Source organism: Hipposideros armiger, unplaced genomic scaffold (genome assembly GCF_001890085.2).
Source record: "Hipposideros armiger isolate ML-2016 unplaced genomic scaffold, ASM189008v1 scaffold_44, whole genome shotgun sequence".
NCBI classification, from domain to species: Eukaryota; Metazoa; Chordata; class Mammalia; order Chiroptera; family Hipposideridae; genus Hipposideros; species Hipposideros armiger.
Genome location: NW_017731394.1, coordinates 1,880,927 through 1,902,466, shown reverse-complemented (window position 1 = coordinate 1,902,466; position 21,540 = coordinate 1,880,927). Strand labels below are relative to the sequence as shown.

The following is a 21,540-nucleotide window of genomic DNA, read 5'->3' as shown; positions in this document are numbered from 1 at the left end:
GTATGGAGAGAACATGAGAGCAAAAGAGAAGACACAGTCTCCATCCCTTTCCCATATGGGAGCTGTGTTTTGTTTTTATGAAATGGCCCTCTACCTTTCAGTCCACCCCTGAAAGCATGAATTAGCAAGTGTGAATGGGTTTCTAGTCCTTGCAAAGTTTCTCAACTAAAATACCTTTAAGGTTGACTCAGTGGCAGAATTTAATTTCCAATACTTGCTGCATCTGAGTCAGTCACTGCTCCAAGCTAAATTACTGTCTTTCCCTAAGAGTGTCTGGCTGTATTTTGTAAGTTCAAATTATTTTCTGGTGTGTGGAAGGAGGAATGGGTTAAGTTTAAATTCTGTTAAGTTTAAATTAAAAAATATCTTTTAAGATAATATTTGTTATTTTAACATTAAACATTGAGTGCCTGTGTGTTACCTAAAAAAAAGCTTATTTATCTTTAATCAATATTTAAATCTTTTGATCCATTTCCCTAATTTCTGCCTGTTATAGAAGCATTTCCTTTAGTCGGGTATTTAAATTCCTCTCCTCCTCCATCTCAGAAGCTTTTTTTTTTAATCATAAATCTAACAATTTCCTATCCATTCTTCCATCAAGATTGCTCAGAAATTACATGCCCTTCTGCTGAATCCTTAAATTAACAAATGCACAATATAACTTCTCCTGGGACCAGAGAATTGATTCTTACATAAACCACCCTATTTTAGTCAGCTTAGGCTGCTATAACAAATTACCATAGACTGGGTGACTTATTGTATATACAACAGAAATTAATTTCTCACAGTCCTGGAGGCTTGAAGTTCAGATCAGGATGCCAATGTGGTCGGGTTTTGAGCCCTTTTCTAGGTTGCAGACTGTCGACTTCTTATCTTATCCTCACAGGCAGAAAAGAAGGCAAGAGAGCTCTCTGAGTGGGAGGGGGGTTCTTTTTATAAGGACACTAAATTCATCCATGAGGTCTCCACTGTCATGATCTAAGCACTTCCCAAGGCTTGGCACTTCCTCCTCCTAACACCATCACAGTGGAGGTTAGGATTTCAACATACAAGTTAGTGGTGGTGGTGGTGGTGGGATACAAACATTTAGTCCATAGCACACAATAAAAGAGGCAACTTCCTGCTTCATAGGTAACAACTGCCTTTTCACATCATAGGTACCAGGGCACACAATAGACCTTTTCCTGCACCACTGGACTGCCTCCCCCAATGCAGAGCATGGAATCTGCTACCTCACAAGGACAAGTTATCAAGGCCTCCGTGCCTGCCTGTTTGGATCCATGGCACTGAGAGAAGAATACACATTAGTCTTGAACAGCTGTTGAGAACACCATTTCCTTGATGACACTCTCTGGGAAAAGCCAAAATGCATTTCTTTTCAGAATGCAGAAAATTCACGTCAAAACTAGTTGCAAAAATGTTTATTATGCCACAAATGCATTGTCCTCTATACAGTTTATCTGAAGTTCTTTACATACTCAGTCATCTCTTTTCTTCACAAGAACGTAGGGAATCTCTTATATGACCCTTGTCTACTTTTTAAACTTCCTAGCAGAGTTCAAGAAATGCATCATAGACAAGCGTGCAGGCAGCATGGTGAAATGGAAAGCAAGTTGGATTATGAATCAGCAGGCATGGGCTGGAATCCTTGGACAGGTCACTTCACCTCTCTGGACTTTCACTTCCTTCTCCAAGGTCACCAAGGTCCTGTAGCTTCTTCAATTGTCTGGAGGGTCATGAGGAACACAAAGCCTGTGGTTCTCATGGAACTCTATTTTCACTTCCACGAGACACTTTGGCCCATCTGCCTTTTCACCGAGCCAGCTGTCATCTCCATGAGGTCAGGAGACTTCAGGGAAGGGACTACATCTTAGTCACAGAAAAATCAGACAATGGCGGCTGTCTCCCCATTGGTGGAAAACATGAAGAGACTGACTTGTTTCAAATTCACATTCTCCTCCCATATACTTTTCTTAAATCTGTGGTGTCTAGTTTAAGGGGGGTGCCTGATTTAGCACACTATATTTTTAGTTTTCTAAGTTGACAAACTTAGTATTTCATGGGGTTCTGTAAAGGCCGCAATGATTTGTTTTTCCAACCTTTTAGCAAGCTGGAGCTGTACCACTGCAAACCGTAGGCTCATTCTCTGTCAGTCACCGGCACATCCACAGCTCGGACACTGCCTTGGAATCATGTGCACATATTTTAATTACACTAAGCTCTTAAAACTTCATTTTCACATAACAACATTTCCAGGCATTTACCAAGTAGACAAAGTACTGGGTTGATGTCATTGCTCTAATGAAATATTAATATTATTGATAAGGCGGGACAATGTAGCTGACTTTATCTGACTCATACCATTTGCATGAAAAGGCTGAGTTTCTTTGGCTCTTTGTTCATTCAAGTGCATTGAATACCAATTTGGATAGACTTAGGCATTGCGTTAATCTGTCGATAAAATCTTGCACTGTCCACAGTGTTTTGCAAGCTGATTTAGGTTTTGGATTACAACTGGCCATTGGTAGAAATATACTGTATATACACATGGCAATTACAAAAATACATTTTATTTATAGCTGATTTTTTTTTTTAAGTAACAAAAAACTACCACTATGAAAGATCAACCAGCATACCAAAAGGACACTACCTAATAGCATCTGAACAAGAGACTTGTTTGGGAATTCCATGATACATCATTTCTAGAACATTCCAGAAAGGGCAATTTGCCATTGGGAAATAAAAACAGCTTCTTTGGAAAGTCTGTGCTTTGACAGTTTGAATCTCCCACTCTAATCAGTTCCATTCCTACTCTTCTCTCAACTTTTAAATTTCCACATTCTCTCAGTAAAGACCAAAGAAACTCATGAGGAGAATGGAGAGATGGGCTCAGAATGGATACAGCTGAAGCCAGATGGATCTTGGGTGAAGACAGGACAGAATCTCGTTCTCCAACAGACACCAAGTGAATCTCCAACATCGTGCATGGCTCCCAAAGTTGGTGAGGGAACTGGGGTGTTTCCTCCCCCAGGCTACCTGAAGTCAGCAGCTGTTTTGCTTTGCGCTGACTGTCTGTGGCCAGTGTCTCAGGGCTACAAGACAGTGTCCACCAGAGCTCTGGAGGTCGACTGGCCATGGCAGGGAGGGTGATTTGCAACCTCACCTTCACAAGGTCAGCAGCCCTGCCATTTCAGCAAATGTCCTCCAGTGTTCATTAACTACAGGGAATGGGAAGGGAGAGGACTGGCTAACTCCATACACTTTTTAAAATGTTATTTACATTTAAATGTAAATCAACAGATTTTCTACATTCAGAAGCTTCTATAAACAGAGTGCAGCCTGAGGAAACTGTGGATCCACTATTCCTGCTTCTAGCAGGCATTAATTACTAGTTCCTTTTGTACCACTCGGCAGCACAGGCTGGACGTCATTGTTGAAGAGACAGAGATTTTCTTGTAAAAGTCAACATATTTATTATTCCAAAAAAGAGAGAAGCTTCATTCTCAGGCCATCTTCATTGCGGGGGGAAAAAACAAACAAACAAACAAAACCCCTTCACCAATAACTCTTTTTTTTCTGTAGGATCCTAAAAGCTCTTAGCATTGCTTCTCTTTCAGCAAGATCCCAACTTGCAGGGTACTGCAGTTCCAAAATAACAACACCTTTTCAAAAACCTGTCAACACAAATTGACCATTCCGTCTCATCTTCTCTCTTTTTTGGCCTTTGTTTAATTAATGGGGGAAAGGAGCATCAGGACTACTTATAGGTACAGTCATCGATAGCACTGCTTTTCCTCCAATGCGACTATGAATCTTTAAAAGAAAAGGGCTTACGTTTCTTGGCTGGAGTCAGTGACCCCTTACAGGCCGGAGGTGACTTTAACGATTATAGTCACGACTGAATGAGAGAGAGTACAGTCTGGTGTTTAATCACACGCCTGAATTGCCTTTAACACAGAAACAGAGTTAACATGCAGAGGTCACCGAAGATAGAGCTATGTTCTCCCCCTTCTGGTGATTTATCGAAATGTGGCTTTGAACAGGAATCTGTAGGGTAGCTAGCGTCTCTTGTGACTAAGGCTCCTTAGGGAAATACACCCACAGTTCAAAACAGTTAACATAACAGAATATCAAACATGTGGTCCCAAGCAGGGACATCTTGATGTACAATCAGTTGAATAAGCTGAGAATCCAGTCATTTAAGAGTTTTCCTCTGTTTCCCAGAAGCCCCACTGTTCACCTTTTCAGAAACTGAGGGTGATAAAAACTCACTCGCTGTCTAGGCTTCAAGTTCCAACACGTTAGGCTTGAGAAACCCGAAGACTGTCTCCTCGGAGTTTGGAAGTCCCATGGAGCTAAGGCATTAGACCTGGAACTCAAACATATCCGTCTGTTTCTTGGCTAGCTTGGCCACCTCTTCCCTGATGGCCTTCACGAGGGCCGCTGTGGAGATGTTGGTCAGGGGTGTGTCCGACGGGTCGTTCTCTGCCAGGCTCTGCTGGGAGGCTGCTGTGGAGGGCACTGGGGCCTGCTCCAAGCTGGGGTGCATGCCGGCCGGCTGGCTGTACTGGCGAGGGAGCCTGGAGGGAGAGTTCTGCTGATAACGTGACCGGGGGTAAGCCTCGATGTACCCTGGGAGGGGGACCTGCAGAGAACGTTGGGTGAGGAGAGAGGGGCCTGGGATTAGGAAGGGGCTCAAGTCATAGAACACATCTGATACTGGAAGCAGGAAGTCATTGAGGACAAGGAAAGAGATTTGGAAGAAAATGGAGGCCACGTACCATTGTACAGATACAGAACCTGGAGTCAGTTTGTTTAGAAAATAGGTAATTTGTATTCACTGGATATGCTGGTTTGGAATACACCTGAGTCTACATCTGAATCTACCTGGCTACTTTAAAAATATAAGCAGAATCCAGTGAACAGAAGTGTTGAACCACTGCAATAACTCCCAAAATTATAGTACTTTGGAGATATTTGATGGGGCAATAATCCTACAAACCATCAGAGACCATCTTACAAATGTCGTTTTACTATAGTGAGGCATAATAATGATGTAGAATCATTTGCTAAAGACAAATTGAATTATGCTCCTATTTTAAAGAAGAAGGGGGGAAGGATATAATTCATTCTAAAAATTTTAAAATGCAACATGGCATATATTTTTAAATATTTTAGAAATTAAGGGGTACATTTTAATAATCAGGAAAATTAATATATGTAGGATAACGTCATCCTTGAGGATGTCAGTTAGATGAGGTATTACTATAGTAAGAATGGACATCAACACTGAAGTTGCGCTGAACCTGTAGGGGTAAAAGTATGGGCCCTAGAAGTTTGGACAAAGAGAAAAGATGACCCACGCCTTGGGTGTCAATGTGTTTCCTAAATCTTGGATGAATTTCAAATGTTGAGACTATACCCTAAAATGCATACAGTACTGGGGGCCCTAAGGTTCAGCCTGGAAATATAGCCTGTCTTTCTTAGCCATGATGGATAATTTCACACAGGGATTGGGCAACTCAGGCTAGGAGCCATCAATGTGCTATTTTTGTTTGCTTGCATTTTTGTTTTTTTTCACTTAGTAGCTCTTGACAGGTGACTAAGAGGCAGGTTTGGATGTGAATATCTACGTTCATCTGGTTACTGCCCCAGTTTGGTCCAGGCTGGGCCAGGTCCACTGTGCCATATACTCTTAGCTGTAATGACGGAAGAAACCAGGGAAAACAAGACAGTCCTTGGCTGGAAGTCAGGCAGAAAGTCTTAGGAGATACTTGCAAAGTAATTCAGCTTGAGTTTCTAATACTTCATTTTCAGGTATTTTATCTATAAAATTTTTATAGGCCAGCCGAGTGGCTCAGTTGGTTAAGAGCTTGCTCAAGAGTGTGAGCTCTGAGCAACAGCGGTTTGATGACCGGCCCGAGCTGAGCTGTCGCTGAGCTGCCAACTGGTGGCAGGATGGCTCAGCTAAAAAAAAAAAATTTTTTTTTACAGAATTTTAAAGCTAAAAGGAACAAATTTAAAAAGGCTTTGGAGCCAGACAGATGCAGGTTTGAATTCTGGCCTTAGCACCTTACGAAAGTTGTGTGGCTTGAGATTAGGCCTCAGTTTCTTCATCTGCAAAATGGGATGCATCATGGAAATAAAATACCTATCTGATAGGACTGTTGTGAAGATTAAATAAAATCATAAATAAAATATCTAACATGGTGGCTGGCACATAGAAAATACCCCCAAGATTGTAATTATTATAAAGGTTTATTTGATTAAGATGGCCCTGCTAAAATGAGGAGGAACCTAGACTAGAAGGCAGGTCTCAAGTTCTTCTGTCAAAGGACATCCTGAACCTTATCATTCTGTCTCCTCTAAAATGGTTGGCTTCAGCCACCTAGTTGGTGGAAGGGGTGGGGGCTGAGATAACAAAACACTGTCTCAACCTCTCATCCATTTTCTCCCTGAGTATAAACAGGTAAAGTTGTGAGGGACTCAGCAAGGGTCTCACCGAATCGGCCCACTGGCTTGGGAGTTCATTCTCTCCTGCATAGGACATCCAGGCCTGGTTCCTATAGGATGAGGGAGGTGTCGGGATGAAGTAGCCCGTGAAGCCGGGTCTGTTGGCAGCTGGGATGGCAAACACGGCCGGCACTGTATTACCTGGCATGGAGGAGATGGATGGGGGAGATAAGGTTAGCACGCTACGCTCTGGGCTGACATTTGCACAAGCTGGGGGAAGATGGGAAACAGGGGAGGACTCTGGCATTAGGGGAGATATAATGGGGGGGGTAGCAGACCTCCATCTGCAGCCCCAGCTCTGCTCACCTGCCCAGTCAGTAATGGAGGCATGATCTGCTGTGACTCAGACACAGTTTTCTAAAGAAATTATAGCTCAACTCCCCTCACTGAGCCCTCACCAGCTCCCCCACACCCCATCCCAACACTGCAGGCCTACTGGCAAGAGGAAATGACACCTGGTGTCCAGGTGTTTTCCTCCCAGGAGGATGGGTATTTTGAAAGAGCCAAGAAAAGAAACCAAAAAGAATGGATTCCATTGGTGAAACTTCTGGACACAGTGATTGCTTTTAATAAGTGTTAACAACTGGGTGCTTGCAGTTTTATCCTAAAAGTAATGGTTTGAATGAACTAAAAAACCAATTAGGGCATGTACAGACCTCCATGTTCATTTCAGCATTGTGTGTGTGAAATAAACAAAAACTGGAAACAACCAATGTGTCCCTCACTTGGGGAAAGGATAAACTGTGGTATATCATACAATGGAATACCATCTGGCAGTTTAAATGAATGAGCTAGATCTATATGTATGTAGTAACCTGGAGAAACTTTGAAAGCAATGTTGAGTCAAGAAAACAAAGTGCAAAAGGAAATACATAGCTTGATACCACTTATGTAGATATAAAATATATACAGCATTAATATATACTGTTGTATACACATACATATGTAGCAAAAGGTTAATACCGAAGATTAAGGATTGTGATTACCTCTGGGGAGAAGGGAAATGAGATGGAGGTGGATAGTTGTAGCTGTAATGCTTTAAAAAAAAAAAAAATATATATATATATATATATATATATATATATAATAATTTAAAAAAACCCAAAAACCAGAAGTCTGGCAAAATGTTAACATATACCCTGACTGTAACATATCTTAGTATTTTGTCAGATTTCAGATCTTTTTAATAAAAGCAGTAGCTCTTCTAGCCAGGGCTACTGAAGGCACGAGGGGATCCCGGGGAAAAAGAAGACGCTTGGATTCCTGTGGACCGCAGGTAGAAGAAGGTAGAATGTGGATTTGGGGCTGGGGTGCGCCGCTGGCCTTTCTCCTCTCGCCCACCTGAGTAATTTAAAGCCGACTGATCCAACTGCGACACGGACACAGGGCCTCTGGACACCTGCGCGAAGGAGGCGCTGTCGTGCATCTGGGCCGGCTCCGGCCCGGCGGACTCGGCCATCCTGGTCTTGCTGCCAACGTCCGAGGTGGACCTGGGCGGGCAAAGGGGCTACGTTAGCCGCTTCCCTGGACTGCAGCCGCCGGGCAGTCTCCTCGGGGAACCGCAGGGCCTCCAAGACCTGTGATGGTGGGGTCCTCAGGCCTGGATTTGCCCCCCAAATAACACAGGGGACCAACACGCCCAGACCAGCAACAGCCATCGTGGCGCCCGAGCTGGAGTCATTTTTAGATGTATTCAAGGTCAGTGCTCCCCTGAGGGTGGCTCTTGTGTCTCTGAGAGTAAAACACTTAATTTCCATATAAAAATAAGCCAAGCAATTAGCGCTTGGTATTAGCAGGGGACGGTCGACCCGGGAGGTGATGACATCATCGGCAGCCAATGAGAAGGCTCCGTCTGGAGTGGGGGAAGGGAGCGCCCCCCATCCTGACACCAGGACGGGTGACCGCTGGGAGGACTATGTTCCCTGCTGCTACTGGCAGAAAGAAAGGAGCTCAAGACTCAGGGAAACTCCAGGGGCAGGAGCCTAGCTCTTCAGCACTTCCAGAACATTATGAATGAGAGAATACTTTTTTTTGGTCCCACAGGCAAGCAGAGACTCCAGCTCATTGAACACATCCTATTTCCACTTACTGCTCAGAGAGCCGTGTAAGAAGAGGGCAGCCTGAACTCAGCGAGCCTGGGCTTCTCCCCTTATTGTAAGGGGTGCTTTAGCCACAGACTGTCTTCCCTTTCACAGGGGACTCCACACTCCCCTAAAATGAAAATGGCAGGGGGGCAAAGGCAGCCACAGCAGGTAGCAGGCTGCAGGCTCACAGAGCCACCCTCTGAGCAGAGGAGCAAGAGGCTGTCACTGTCACTTAGGAGCAAATAGAGCCACAGCAAGGGAGCCGGGTATTGGGGCAGAGGTGTGGGTTCCTGCTCCCTCCGTCTCCGAGCCTCAGTTTCCTTGTCTGTAAACCGAAAGGGGTGGATGACCCTATCTCAAAGGTTCCTCCCTGGTCTAATTCTTTGGGTTTGTATAGAGGACAGTGACCTCCTGATATTTGGCAAGGATGGCAGGCAGTGTGGCAGGACATGGGAGGAGACTGGTGGTTGAGAAAAGAAATGAGATGGATGCTGGCCTCCCACAAGCAAGCCTACCACAAATGGTGGACATTTAGCTTCTCCCAACTAGAACCCTCAGGAGGAACAGAACCCCTGTACTAGTCTCCAGGGAGGGCTAACCACAGAGGCTGCGAGGAGTTGCCTGTAGATCAGGGTGGGTGCTGGAGGCTCAGCAGTGTGGGGTATCCCTTTCTTTCTCAGTCCCTCCCTCCTCTTCCCAACCTGCTCACTCCCACAGTCCTGGCTTCCCACGTGCTGTTCCCAGCACCTGCGACTCCTTCAGAAGTCACAGGAGAATTCCTGGGTTCTGTGCCATACACTTGTCCCCCTTTGAAGAATCCCACACTCTTTGAGATCATTTACAGATAAGGAACCAGGGATCAGACAGGTGAAGCAACTTGCCTGGAGTCACACAGCAGGTTATTAGCAGGTTAGATGGAACTGGCCTTCTGTGCCCACCCTACCCTGAACTCGGCTGGGGCCAAACGGTGGTGTCTACACACAGCTCGGCATTCTAAACCACTGGAAATGAGGGCAGGATTGTTTCTGAGGGAAAGTCATTCTTCTTCACTGTTTCCACCAAATTCAAGCCTGTGGTCCACAGATAGGGTATAACTAGTGTGTTGGGGGAAGGCCAGGGCGGTGGCTCCTATATACTGACCTCTCCCAGTGCTCATGGCCTTTCTGTTTCTTGTCTGTTTTTATTAAAAACATCTGCTCTTTATATTATTACAGAGCAAAGAGAATGCTGGACGTGTGCTTCAAAATGGACGTATCCAAGTTCATGTGCTTTCAGCCTCTTCCTCTTGGAAGTCAAAAGCTGGGGTGGGTGCCCAGACATGCTGTTCCCTGGCCTCTTGGACACTACCCCAGGGGACTTCCGGATGTGCACACATGGCAGTAGGCGCCCACGCTTGAGGCAGCCATTGTAGTGGCCCAAGCTGGAGTAAGCTTTAAATGCTCCACGTCAAAGATGGGGCTTTCAGGGTATGGGGTAGTGGATGTTGGGTTTCAACTGTGGGTTCTATAGGACTTTCTGTTAAAATGACAAGAAAGTGGGTCAGCCCTCTCTGGCCCCTCCTTCCTTCATGGTACTCGGGGTGCACTAGGCACATGGTTATCCATACAGGTGATAGGCAGGGCATGAAGAAAGTCTGTCAGGTCGGGGCACAGAAGACCAAGTACTTTCCAAGTATTCCAAACAAAGCACAGAAAAGAATGTGTTACCGCCTGAGAGAAGCAACTGCCACAGGGCCAGTCCGAGGAGGTACAGGCGGAGGGGGAGAGCCCATGACCATTTCAGGAAGCTGGGAAAACCTGTAGGCCTGTGAAAGAGACAAGCAAATAGAGGGAGGTCTGTCAAAACCCAGAGTTGATCAACACACAGGCTCTTCTTTTTTTTAATTTTTATTAAATTATTTTTATTATGAAATACACATTTTTTAGAATTAGTTTCAGCTGTACAACACAGTGCAATAGTTATACTTTTTACCCCTCGGAGTGACAACCCCCCTCCCCAATCCGCTGCCCCAGGCTCTTATTTAAAAGGGAAGCAAACTTCCGAGGGTCAGGCTTTCCTCTTTTCCTCAAACTTTCCCTTAGATCTTTCTTAACATGCTCCCCAGCCCCTCTTCTGTCTCATCTCCTACAATTCTCCTCTTTGCTTGGGCCACTGTAGTCACAGAGCCCTTCAATTATTCTTTGTCAAGGTGTTCTTGGCAATTGACTCTGCCAAGTTGTTTCCCGCCTGGGCTTTTGTACATGCTGCTGCCTCTCCCTGGTGTGCTTTTATCCTTGCTTGCTTATCTATCTATCTATCTATCTATCTATCTATCTATCTATCTATTTATCTATCTATCATCTATCTGTCTATATGCCACGAACTAGACTGGAATGAGGGCAGGGACTTTGTTGTCAGCTATATCCTTGCGCCTGGAGCAATGCCCGGTATATCACAGATGATCAAGAAATATTAGATGAATGAATGAACCATTGATTGCATTTTACTTTCTCATTTATGGAAAGCAGGTGTAGTGGGGGAAAGCAATGGGTATGGAGTCAGGAGTTAAGGGTAGAGGGGCTGGTTTGCTGATGAGTAGACTTTGTGTCCCTAAGCAAGTTGAGTGACCTCTCTGGGCCTCAGTGTCCTCTTCTGAAATGGGGCAAGGATGCCTTGCTTAGAGGGGTTCTGCAAAGATCAGGCAAGTCAGTGTATGTGTAAATATTTTGCAATCTATAAAGCACTATTCAAAGATAAAGCATTGGAACTATCACAACAGTGACGACTTTCATCTACACTTGAGGGGATACAAGGACGATGGTCAGTTATAGACGGGATCAGAGAGGCAGGCCACATGGCCTTCTTTAGCAAAGAAAATCTAGAAATGATCTCTGGGAAAACAAAGCTTAACTTGTGCTTCTCATTCACTTTTTTTCTGTAGGTATCATGACCTCCCAGATCTCTTGAGGAACAGGATGACAAGACTTTAAACCTGAAGGCATCAGGACAAAAAGCAGCGGCAGAGGGAATCCATAAATAGGATTCTTTAAACTGAATGAGTGTTCTCTCTCCAGCATTATGGCAGACTACACATTCGTAAGGGCCAACTCACTAAATAGCAACTAGATCCTGGGTAAACATACCTTTTAATGCACCGAGGGAATTAATTGTAAGATACAAAAGAAATACCAAGGACTCTACCCTCTTCGCCAGCTCCCACACAAACATACCTCAGCAAACTAAAATAAAACCATGAGCTGAAATCAGAGGTGGGAATAGTGAGTAATAAGCAAATATGAAAGGCCAGGTTGCCTAGAAGACAAATTTCATATTGACAATCAATTAAGAGATTAAGCCTTGGGACAGGGCAAGTTGTGGCAGGTGAACCTCAGACACTCACAGTCAACCTGGAAGGGGGCTAACATTGGTCCCTTCCAAGGAGGGAGATTGGTAGTGCTCCCAGGCTCAGGTGGAAGCAACTGTGAGTCCTTTTTGGAGAAAAGTATCCTTAAACTAGGTTCTCAGGATTAGCACAGATTAAGGTGAAGCAAACAGGAGTTCATAATCAAAGGCCAGAAAACATAAGTGAAAGTCAGCAAAAAAAAAAAAAAAGAACAACAAACAACTTTTAAAAACTTTAGAGTTTGAAGTTTCCAGGTACAAAACAGAACATAACAATGTAAAACAAAAAAAAATTTTTTTTAAAACCAATTGACCAGACAGAGATACTACCAAGAATAATCTGGCAGATTTGAAAAAGAACAAATAGAACTTTTAGAAGTGAAATGTAGGTTGGCTGAGTGGCTTGTTGGTTAAGAGTTGGCTTGGGAGAGCAAGCTCTGAGCAGCAGGGCCGCCGGTTTGGATTCCACATGGGCCAGTGATGCTGCGCCCTCCACAGCTAAGATGGTGAACAACAGCTTGACCTGGAGCTGGGCTGCTGTGAGTCGCCGGTGATGGCATAGGCTGCAGTGGGCTGCCGTAAGCTACCGTGAGTGGCTGGAAGCCAGTGTGACTGGCCAGCAGCCAGTGTGAGCTGTTGTGAGCCACTGTGAGTGGTCATCCAATGGCCAGTGACGGATCTGCCTCAGCCGAGAAGAGAGCAATGATCACAATACTAACATGGGCCAATGAAGCGATGTCCTCCACAACTAGACTGAAGAACAAAAAAAGGACAGCAACTTGTCTGATCCCCTTGCTTGATTCCCCAGGGCTGTTCCCTCCCCCAATTCCCCAATTAAATCTTAAAAAAAAAAGGAGTGAAATGTAATTATTAAAATCAAACACTCAACCTGGGGGAATTAAGTAATAGATTCATCACAGATGAAGACAAAATCAATAAACTAGAAAATGGAATTGAGAAAATGACTAAGAATGAAGCACAAGGAGACAGAAAATATAAAAAAGAAGTAAAAGACATGGAGGATGAAATAAGGCCTAATATCCAGCTAATCAAAATCCCAAAGGAGAGAGGTTGGAAAAAGGAGGAGATGCAATATTTGAAGAAGCAATGACTAAGAATTTTCCAGAATTGATAAAATCAATAAATTAATCATTTCAGGAAGTACAATGTATCCCAAACAGGATAAATAAAATAAAACATCTAGATACATTGTAGTAAAATGACAAAATACCAAAGGCAAAGAGAAGATCTTAACAGTAGCCAGAGAGAAAGGCATATCATCTACAAAGGGATTATAATTAGACTGACAGATGACTTCTTAATAGCATTTAGAAGATCATGGAACGCAAAGTGCTCAAAGAAAACAACTGTCAACCTACAAGTGTATCAGCGATACTAACTTTTCAGAACAAGAGTGAAAGAAAACATTTGCCCAAATCTAGAGTTACTGACTAAATCAATAGGAAAGCTACATTGCCATGCTGTATTTCTTTTTTTCTTTTTCTTTTTTTTTTAACCAGTAGATCCTAAGCACCTTGGGGTTCAGCAACACAATCTATCTCATCCTGGCACTCCTACCTTCCTACCTTACCAAGCAAAGTGCTTTGCACCTGGTGGGCTAAATAAATTTGTTGAATTAATGTTGAGTGAACCAAGAGTTTGGAGACCCAGCCTCTCATCTTGATTCAGTCATACATTTTCTGTGGACATGTTATTCAGTCTTCTGTTCTGAAATAAGGCATTGGTGGTGGTGGTGGTGGTGGTGCTGGTGGTGGTATGTCCTGGTGAATTTGGCCCTTCGTTTACCTGCATGATGACACCCTGGAAACTTTCCTGAACCCTAAGGTTTTGCAGAGAATTTGAAAATCATTGTCTTGGATATCCTTCCAGCTTTGCATTCCATTATTATCTATAAACTGACAAGGACATGCCTTTCCCAAAATAGAGAAAGGGGTTTATGGCCCCTCTTCTCTGTTCTGGCCTCTCACAATATTCCATAGAGGAGACAGACAACCTATTTTTATCCCTGGTTCTTGGAAGGCTTATTCTCCAGTTAATACAGTTTTCCAGCCAAAGAAAAGCTTTCTATGCCTGTGTCTGTCCTATAGCAGTTCACCAAAAGAACTGATTAAAAGTTTTGAAGTCTTGACGAATACCAAGGGAATTCCCTTCTTTGGAAGACTTTTCCTGGTACAAAGCAAGGCTGCAGAGGAGATCAGATGACTTCCAAGGCCTCAGGAGTCATAGAAGGTTCAGGATGGAAAGAGTGCAGGAAACACTGAGATCACACCCCTAACCTTAACAGAGAGGGATACGGAAGCCCAGAGAGGTAAACTGACTTGTCCAAAATCACACAGCCAGTTAAGGGCACTGTCTTGCAATTCTGAGCTAAGGGTGGTGTGGTACACAGGGCATGGGTTTGGAGTCAGACAAAACTGGCATTGAATCCTGCCTTGGAGCCTTACCAGCTATTTGACCTTGAGCAACTGACCTTCTGTGTCTTCTTTCTCATTTGGTGATGATCATACCCCCATTTCAAAGGCTGTTTGAAAGACTCATTTTACATGTTAATATAATATCTGGCACACAGTAGGTACTCAATAAGTGATATTCTCTTCTTTCTGAGACACGATAATATTTTGATATAGTAATTGTAGTAATCAAGACCCCTCCCACCCCCCACTCCACACACCACACACACACACACACACACACACACACACACACACACAGTTCCTTGAATCCAGGGCCCTTCTGCTGCCCCAGGTAGTGAGGGCATCCTGCCCTCACTCAGAGAAGGAAGGCCACAGCCACTGAAGACGGCCCAAGAGCCAGTTCTTATTAGAGTTTCAAAAGCCAGAACTATAGAATTGCAAGAGTTTAGGATTCTGACTATCAAAAGCCTAAGTCCTAAAGCATTTCAGGCCTAAGGTTGATGCCCAAACAAGAGATTTGGAAGAAGTGAGGCATTCAGACTACTCTGCCCTTAGATTAGTAAAACACCCTTCAGATAGGAAGGAGAGGAGAGTTGGAAGGAAGCAGGAGACTTTAGATGCTGATGGGTCTGGAGAAGGAGCTTTGTGTCCTGCCTCGCTGTGGGTTGGAAAGGAAGGGGAAGCAGAAGAGAGAGAAGAGGATATAAATACTATAACAATTGTGGGAATCTGAAAGATAAGGGACCTGTACCCACTTTCAGGAAAACCCAGAATCAGCACAGAATTCTCCCACCATCCCCAGAGTTGAGAGAGAGAGAGAGAGAGAGAGAGAGAGAGAGAGAGAGAGAGAGAGAGAGAGAGCGAGCATTCAAGCATGGGAGGAAGGGAGGGAGAAGTCTGGAGAGATCTTGTTAGCAGGAGGACTGGAATCCAAGATCTAGCTGTGCTCTACCTGGGCTAATACCTGGACACTGGACACTAGGTGGAAACAAGGACTTCTTACGAACACCAGCCAGAATAGTGAGATGAGAATAAACTGGGACAAGGTGTTGAAGCCTTCTCCCCACCACCTCACAATGCTTTGCACCATGTAGGTCCCCTGCCCCAAATGAGCTTAACCCAGGGATAGGGAGGGAGACCCTGAACTGACTGAGACTGAGCTCCTGGCATGTGGAGATTACATAACAATACAGAAAATTACGATGTATCTTACACACCTGAGTTTGTGGGCTGAGATGAATATTCTCCACACTTTCTTTCCTACCTCCTTTGCTCCTTTCCCATGCAGCCTTCCTGTATAAACTATGGTTTTTACTCATGCGAATGATATTTCTAAGCTTAGAGGGGTATGCATTTGCTTGATGTTGGGTACTCAGTTGGTTTTCAAAAGGGATTTCTCAGGGCAGTCCAAGGGCAATGATCTCAGGCTAGTCCAGGTGTGACACAGTGACAGACCTTCAGTGACTCCTGAGAGTTGGACAATGCCCCATCAACAGTGCCTGGGTAGACACTCTCCTGGCGATCCAACTTCATCACACTGCCAATGACTTTGATGTAACCAGAGGTGGAGGGGACCCAATAATAATGGAAAGAGGACAGATGGGAGCTTAGAACAGATTCAAATTTGATTTTGAGAAACATGAGAAATGCAATATTTCTTGAACCCAAGAGTTGTGGTGGTGAGATGAGATATGTCTGCACAGCTCATCATTAACAACAGTTTAGGGAGGAGTCTTTTTGTTTTATTTTTAAGGGGACAGGAGGAAAAAGTAATGTAAAATTCTCTATTTCATCCTAATAGAGATGTCTCCCTTCCAAGGGGCAATGATAGGAATGGATGAAATGCTTTTAAACTGGGTAAGCTTCCTTATGAGAAGATCACACTCTGAAGTTTTGGAGATTTGTATTCTCATCAGAGCCTGGAGGACATCCGTATGGCTCACCTGGCCAGAGGGGTGGAAAGAGTGTGGACTTTGATGTTAGTCAGCTCTAGGCTCTAACCCAGCTCTGCCCTGCTATAGATGTGTAACCTTGGGCAAGTGTCTTTACTTCTCGAAGCCTCAGTTTCCTCATTGAGTATAGAGGGATAATAATATTGACCTTATAGGGTGGTTGTTTGAGGAGAAGAGGTAATGTCTACACAGCACTTAGCTTAGTGGGAGCTCAATTGATGGCAACTGTTGTTCTTATTATTATTACTGTTTCATATGTAAAGCCTCTAGTGGAGAAGATGCTGCCTTTTTTGCAATCCCCTATTCTGACACCAACAGGAAGGCCGTAAGATGTTTTCATTCTACTTGGCACAGACCCCTTATGGCTGCTAGCAAGACATGATTGGTCGTTAGGTGTCAAGTCCAATTTTTTCAGATTCAAGGGGCAAAATATGATCAAGAGTCTCCTAAAATGCAGTGCAGAAACCCCAAGCTGCCAGCAGTAACCTTTTCCATGATATAAATAAATGCCATCAGCCTGGCCTAGTCTGTTTAAAACCACCAGCTTCCAATTATCCTGCAGCAGAGCTCAAAGCGCTGCCTTTTGGGAAGCCAGAAGTAATCACAGTTATCATTCTAAATTGCCACCTTTTCTATTGATTTCCTCATTATCATAGCACAACGGGGCTTGGCAAGAACTTGAGTTAAGAACCATTATTTCTACTGTGTACTGTTAGCTATTTTCTCCTTTCATGAAAATAGGGGCCACATGTGTTGTTGGCAAAAACATGAAACCTTAATAACAAAAGAACTGCCTTTGATATTGTTCTAGTTGAATGGCCGATCTCTCTGCTGTATTATTTCTCAAACCTTTTCTACTTTTTTGGTGGCTTCATTTTTAAAGTATATCATGCTGATGTTCTTGTCCTTTTTGGCACAACTGCCAACCCCAAATTACAACAAACAGAACCATCTAAGTTTTCATTCGTCCCACAATGAAATTTTTAGATGGTTTTGTTAAATTGAGGCATAATGGATGTGGGTTGTGGCATCTTCTTGCCTATTATTGATTGGAAGACCCATCCTGGTTGTTTACATTTTTCTCTCTGAAACGCAGATGTCTTTATGGATCCCCAGAATTTGGCCTCCAGCCAGAAGCGTCCAGGTGTTTTCAAGAATCATCTTTGAACGCGAGTGCAGTTTCTCTGAGACTCTGAGTTGGAGCACCCAGAGCACGCGCTTAAGGGAATTTCATGGAGTAGGAAGGGGAGACGATGAAGTCTCAGAACTGTCAGGGAAAAGGGCTATAACTAGTAGAACCCAATGAAAAGGAGAGAATATTTTTATATAATAATAATGACTACCATTTATCGAGTAATTTGATGTGCTAGGCACCATACAAAGAATTCTAATTAATACCAGCAAACAAGTATTGGGTACTTACTAGGTGCCAAGACATGCTAGGCATTTTACATAAATTTCATCCTCACTGCGGCCCTCTTCTCACCACCATTTTATTTATTTATTTATTTATTTATTTATTTATTTATTTATTTATTTATTTCCAGGACCCAATCAGCTCCAAGTCAAATAGTTGTTTCAATCTAGTTGTGGAGGAAACAACTCAGTGGCCCATGTGGGGATCGAACTGGCAACCTTGGTGTTATGAGCACTGCGCTGTAACCCACTGAGCTAACTGGCTGTCCCACCACCATTTATATTTATGGCTGAGGAATCTGAGGTTCAGAGTAGTCATCGCTGGCTAAGGTTATTCAGCTGGTGAGTGCCATTCTACTCTGGGCTGAGGGAAAATCCAGAGACATGATCAATGTATGAAGATCAGGGAGGATGAATCAATGACATCGAAGTCAGTGTGAATCAATATAGGATGCATTCAGGTAACTTTTCCCAGAGGAGAGACACTTACATGGTATGTATAAATGTGATAAGATTAGGGAGTTTTCTGAATTTCACTTAGAAAGTCCCTTCTTCCCCCATAAAGGTGGGCATTATTTAATGGACAATTAGTAAAATATCATAATTGTGGAAACTAATATGATTGTCATGGGAAAGTATTTTAAGGTGACAGATTTGTAAGGCTCAGCGAGAATTTTTCTAACTTTCTGAAAAACAAAAAACGTTGTTTGGACTCTAGACTGATGGGAGTGTGGCCAGTGGTGGCCCCCGAGTTGCCGACACTTTTTCAGAAGGCAGTGCTTTTTGAAGGTATCCAGCAAAGTTTCCTGATAGCAGAGGCAAAGTCGTATTCCTGAGATCTGAGCATTGCCCCCGAAGTTTTCTATTTTAGCTTAAAAATTATATTAAGAATTTTGCATTATTCTACCCATATTTCAGAAAATGGGATGCAAAAAAAGATGCCCTGTGTTCACCCTGTTTCCTTTATTGACTATACTCTGGGTTTGCATATCACAGACTGAGAAAGATGACCTTCAAGATCAACCAGTTCTTCTGATAATGTTTTATTTTCCCCAAATTGGCTTTACTTAGTAAAAGACCTTGTTGACCAGCAAGCAAGTATTCTGGCCCACCTGGTCATCCGGCTCCTCACTGCAGGTTTGTGAGTTAGTATTCATAATAAAGCAGTTGTGAGCTTAATCGGCAAGAGTCAGAGTCTTGGGATCTGATCACCCTGGAGCAAATGAACAATGTAGAAATTCTGTACCTGCCAACTTAAGGACAACGGCAGTGATGATGACCCCACCCAAGCAGAGCCAACCATAGGTTCACTTTGAAATGAACTTCAGTCTGTCCTGCTAATGCTTAATCAAGAGGGAAAGGTTAGGCTAGAGAATGACTTTCAAAGACAGGGCACTGACAGAGAGAGAGAGAGAGAGAGAGAGAGAGACAGAGGGGACTAGGGGAAGTGTCAAGGAAAGACATCTCAGTGACCTTTGAATCTGGCTCAAAGGAGAACAGTAAGGAAATTCACAATAGTGTGCAGGCTATGTAGTTACACAGCACAGCAGAAAATTTTAAAGTGCCAATGTAGTGTGTAGTGTGGACTTTGAGGGGGCAGGAGCTTGATTTTATCAAAAGGCTCCACAAGCCCATAGGTGTCCCAAATAGTCTACTGCAAATGAAAAATAATATGCATGAAGAGGCAGTGTAACACAGCACAAGGCAGAATGGCATGCTGGTTAAGAATATGGGTTCTGGTGCCAGACTGCCTGGCCTTGGGTCCTGGCTCTGCCCCTTCCTCGTTGTGTGGCTTGAACAAGGTCTGTAACCTCAGTTTCCTCATCTGTAGAATGGGGATAAAACTAGTACCTGTCTCAGAGGATTGTAGTAAGGACTAAATGAATGCGTTAACATATACATGACACCTAGATCAGTTCCTAGCAACAGCGAAACACTCAATAAATGTTAGCTTTTATTATGTAATTATATATTACAATGACAATTTATAAAGCTCTATTACTCAACAGCCCTTGGGATAGGCCATGAAATATTACAAAGGTGGAATCCATACATACAGAAAGCATTGTCTATTGTGATCTATGGCCTATACAACTAAGCCTGCTTTTATAAAAAAAAATATGTAGATGCTATGGTGATGAATGAAATGCAAACTAATTAAAATTGTTTAAATTATGGAAGCTTTTAGTTATTGGATGCTTTCTCAGATACTGAAGTGTAGTTACCACTAAATGCAATAATCATGACTAATACTTCTCTAGCATTTACTGTGTGCCTGGCATTCTTCCAGTACCTCACATATATTAACTCGCTTAATCTTTACAGCAACCCTAGGAAGTAGGTTATTTTTCTTATTTGTTCATTTCACCTGTAGAGAATTTAAGCAACATCCCCAGGTGACAAAACTAGTGAGTAGTAGAGCTGTGATTCAAAGTCAAAGCCACCAGCCTCCAGAGCTTCCGCTCTGAACCACCAGGCTACACGGACCCCTAACATGCAGCTCTGCGATGCGTTTTGACATTTAAAATGGGTCCTCACAGTTGGAAATGTAGGAAACCACCTGTGCATGAAGAATGAGGTCAGCCCTGCACAGGAGGGATAATAGGAAAGGAAATTCATCCTAAAATGTATTACAGTGGGACATAAGGGCTTCCTGTGTGCGTGCACCCACAGGACTAAAAGGCGTAGGATGGAGGATGAAATGAGAGTGGAGCAAAATTCATCTCCAAATCCCAATGTGACTTATCACTAGAAGGCCCCACTCTGAGACCCCTGTTGGAACACCCTGGGCAGGACTGACCTCGTGATGGCAGGCAGGCGAGACGTGCGACTTACCGGCCGGGGCAAACTGTACTGGTACATTTCTGGGCGGTAGGTTGGCACCCACTGCACTCCTGCCCTGGGCCGTGTCATGGTCCCAGGAGCGCTGGTCACCACCTCTGAGTAGGGCAGGTGCTGTGTTGAGCCGTAGGCCTCCTGGTGCCGACTCTGGCCGGCGTGTCCCGCGGATGCCAGGCTGAAGGCCTCTTCCAGCAGCATGTGCATCTGTTGCCTGACCTCATCGATGGAGGGCTGGGAGCTCAGCGTGGAGGTCTCCGAGTGACCTTTCATCTGCCTCGATCTGCCATAGCCCCTGGGCTCATTAACTCTGTCAATGTTGGTTTCCTCTATGATTTCGGGCTCAGTCTGTGGGATCAAACAAATACCCATTGATTTGTTAATGAACTTTCCTTCCTGTGAATGCTGCCTGTAGGTGCTCCAAAATATTCAGCTCAGAGAGGTGATATTAGGCATATGTGCTAATTTAAGTTATATCCTAGGTGTCCTATCCAGGAGTGCACACAACCTGGCTTTCTATCCGTAAGGCCACACTCCAGGATCCCTGTGCACTTCAGTTATCTATAGTTCAAGCAATGTCATAAGCTTTGCTAATTAGCATAACGATTATCTATAGTTCAAGCAATGCCATAGGCTTTGCTAATTAGCATAACGACCATGAGAAATATCTTTCCATTGTCGATATTAACTGTATTCTCTAAAACCTTTTAGAGACATTCTTTGCTCTTATGCCTTTTAGGTAAATGAATCTAGAGCAGCAGTCCTCAACCTGTGGGTCGCGACCCCTTCGGGGGTCGAACAACCCTTTCACAGGGGTCGCCTAAGACCATTGGAAAACAAAAAGATATTTACATTACGATTCATAACAGTAGCAAAATTACAGTTATAGAGTAGCAACGAAAATAATTTTATGGTTGGGGG

At 43.7% G+C, this 21,540-nt stretch overlaps 1 protein-coding gene across 4 annotated transcripts in view; it reads right to left on the bottom strand.

Annotated features, from left to right (window-relative positions):
• Positions 1-1,406: 1,406 nt before the first annotated feature.
• The window catches only part of KIAA1549L (KIAA1549 like), a 259,088-nt gene continuing 238,954 nt past the window's right edge, over positions 1,407-21,540 (bottom strand). For all 4 annotated transcript variants that reach the window (XM_019639559.1, XM_019639557.1, XM_019639558.1 and 1 more), the window contains 5 exons: positions 20,617-20,967; positions 10,304-10,401; positions 7,855-8,003; positions 6,503-6,654; positions 1,407-4,645 (listed from right to left, as the gene is read on the bottom strand). In XM_019639559.1, coding sequence (XP_019495104.1) covers positions 4,364-4,645; positions 6,503-6,654; positions 7,855-8,003; positions 10,304-10,401; positions 20,617-20,967 — 1,032 coding nt within the window. In that variant the 3' untranslated portion in view covers positions 1,407-4,363. The remainder of the gene's footprint in view (positions 4,646-6,502; positions 6,655-7,854; positions 8,004-10,303; positions 10,402-20,616; positions 20,968-21,540) is intronic.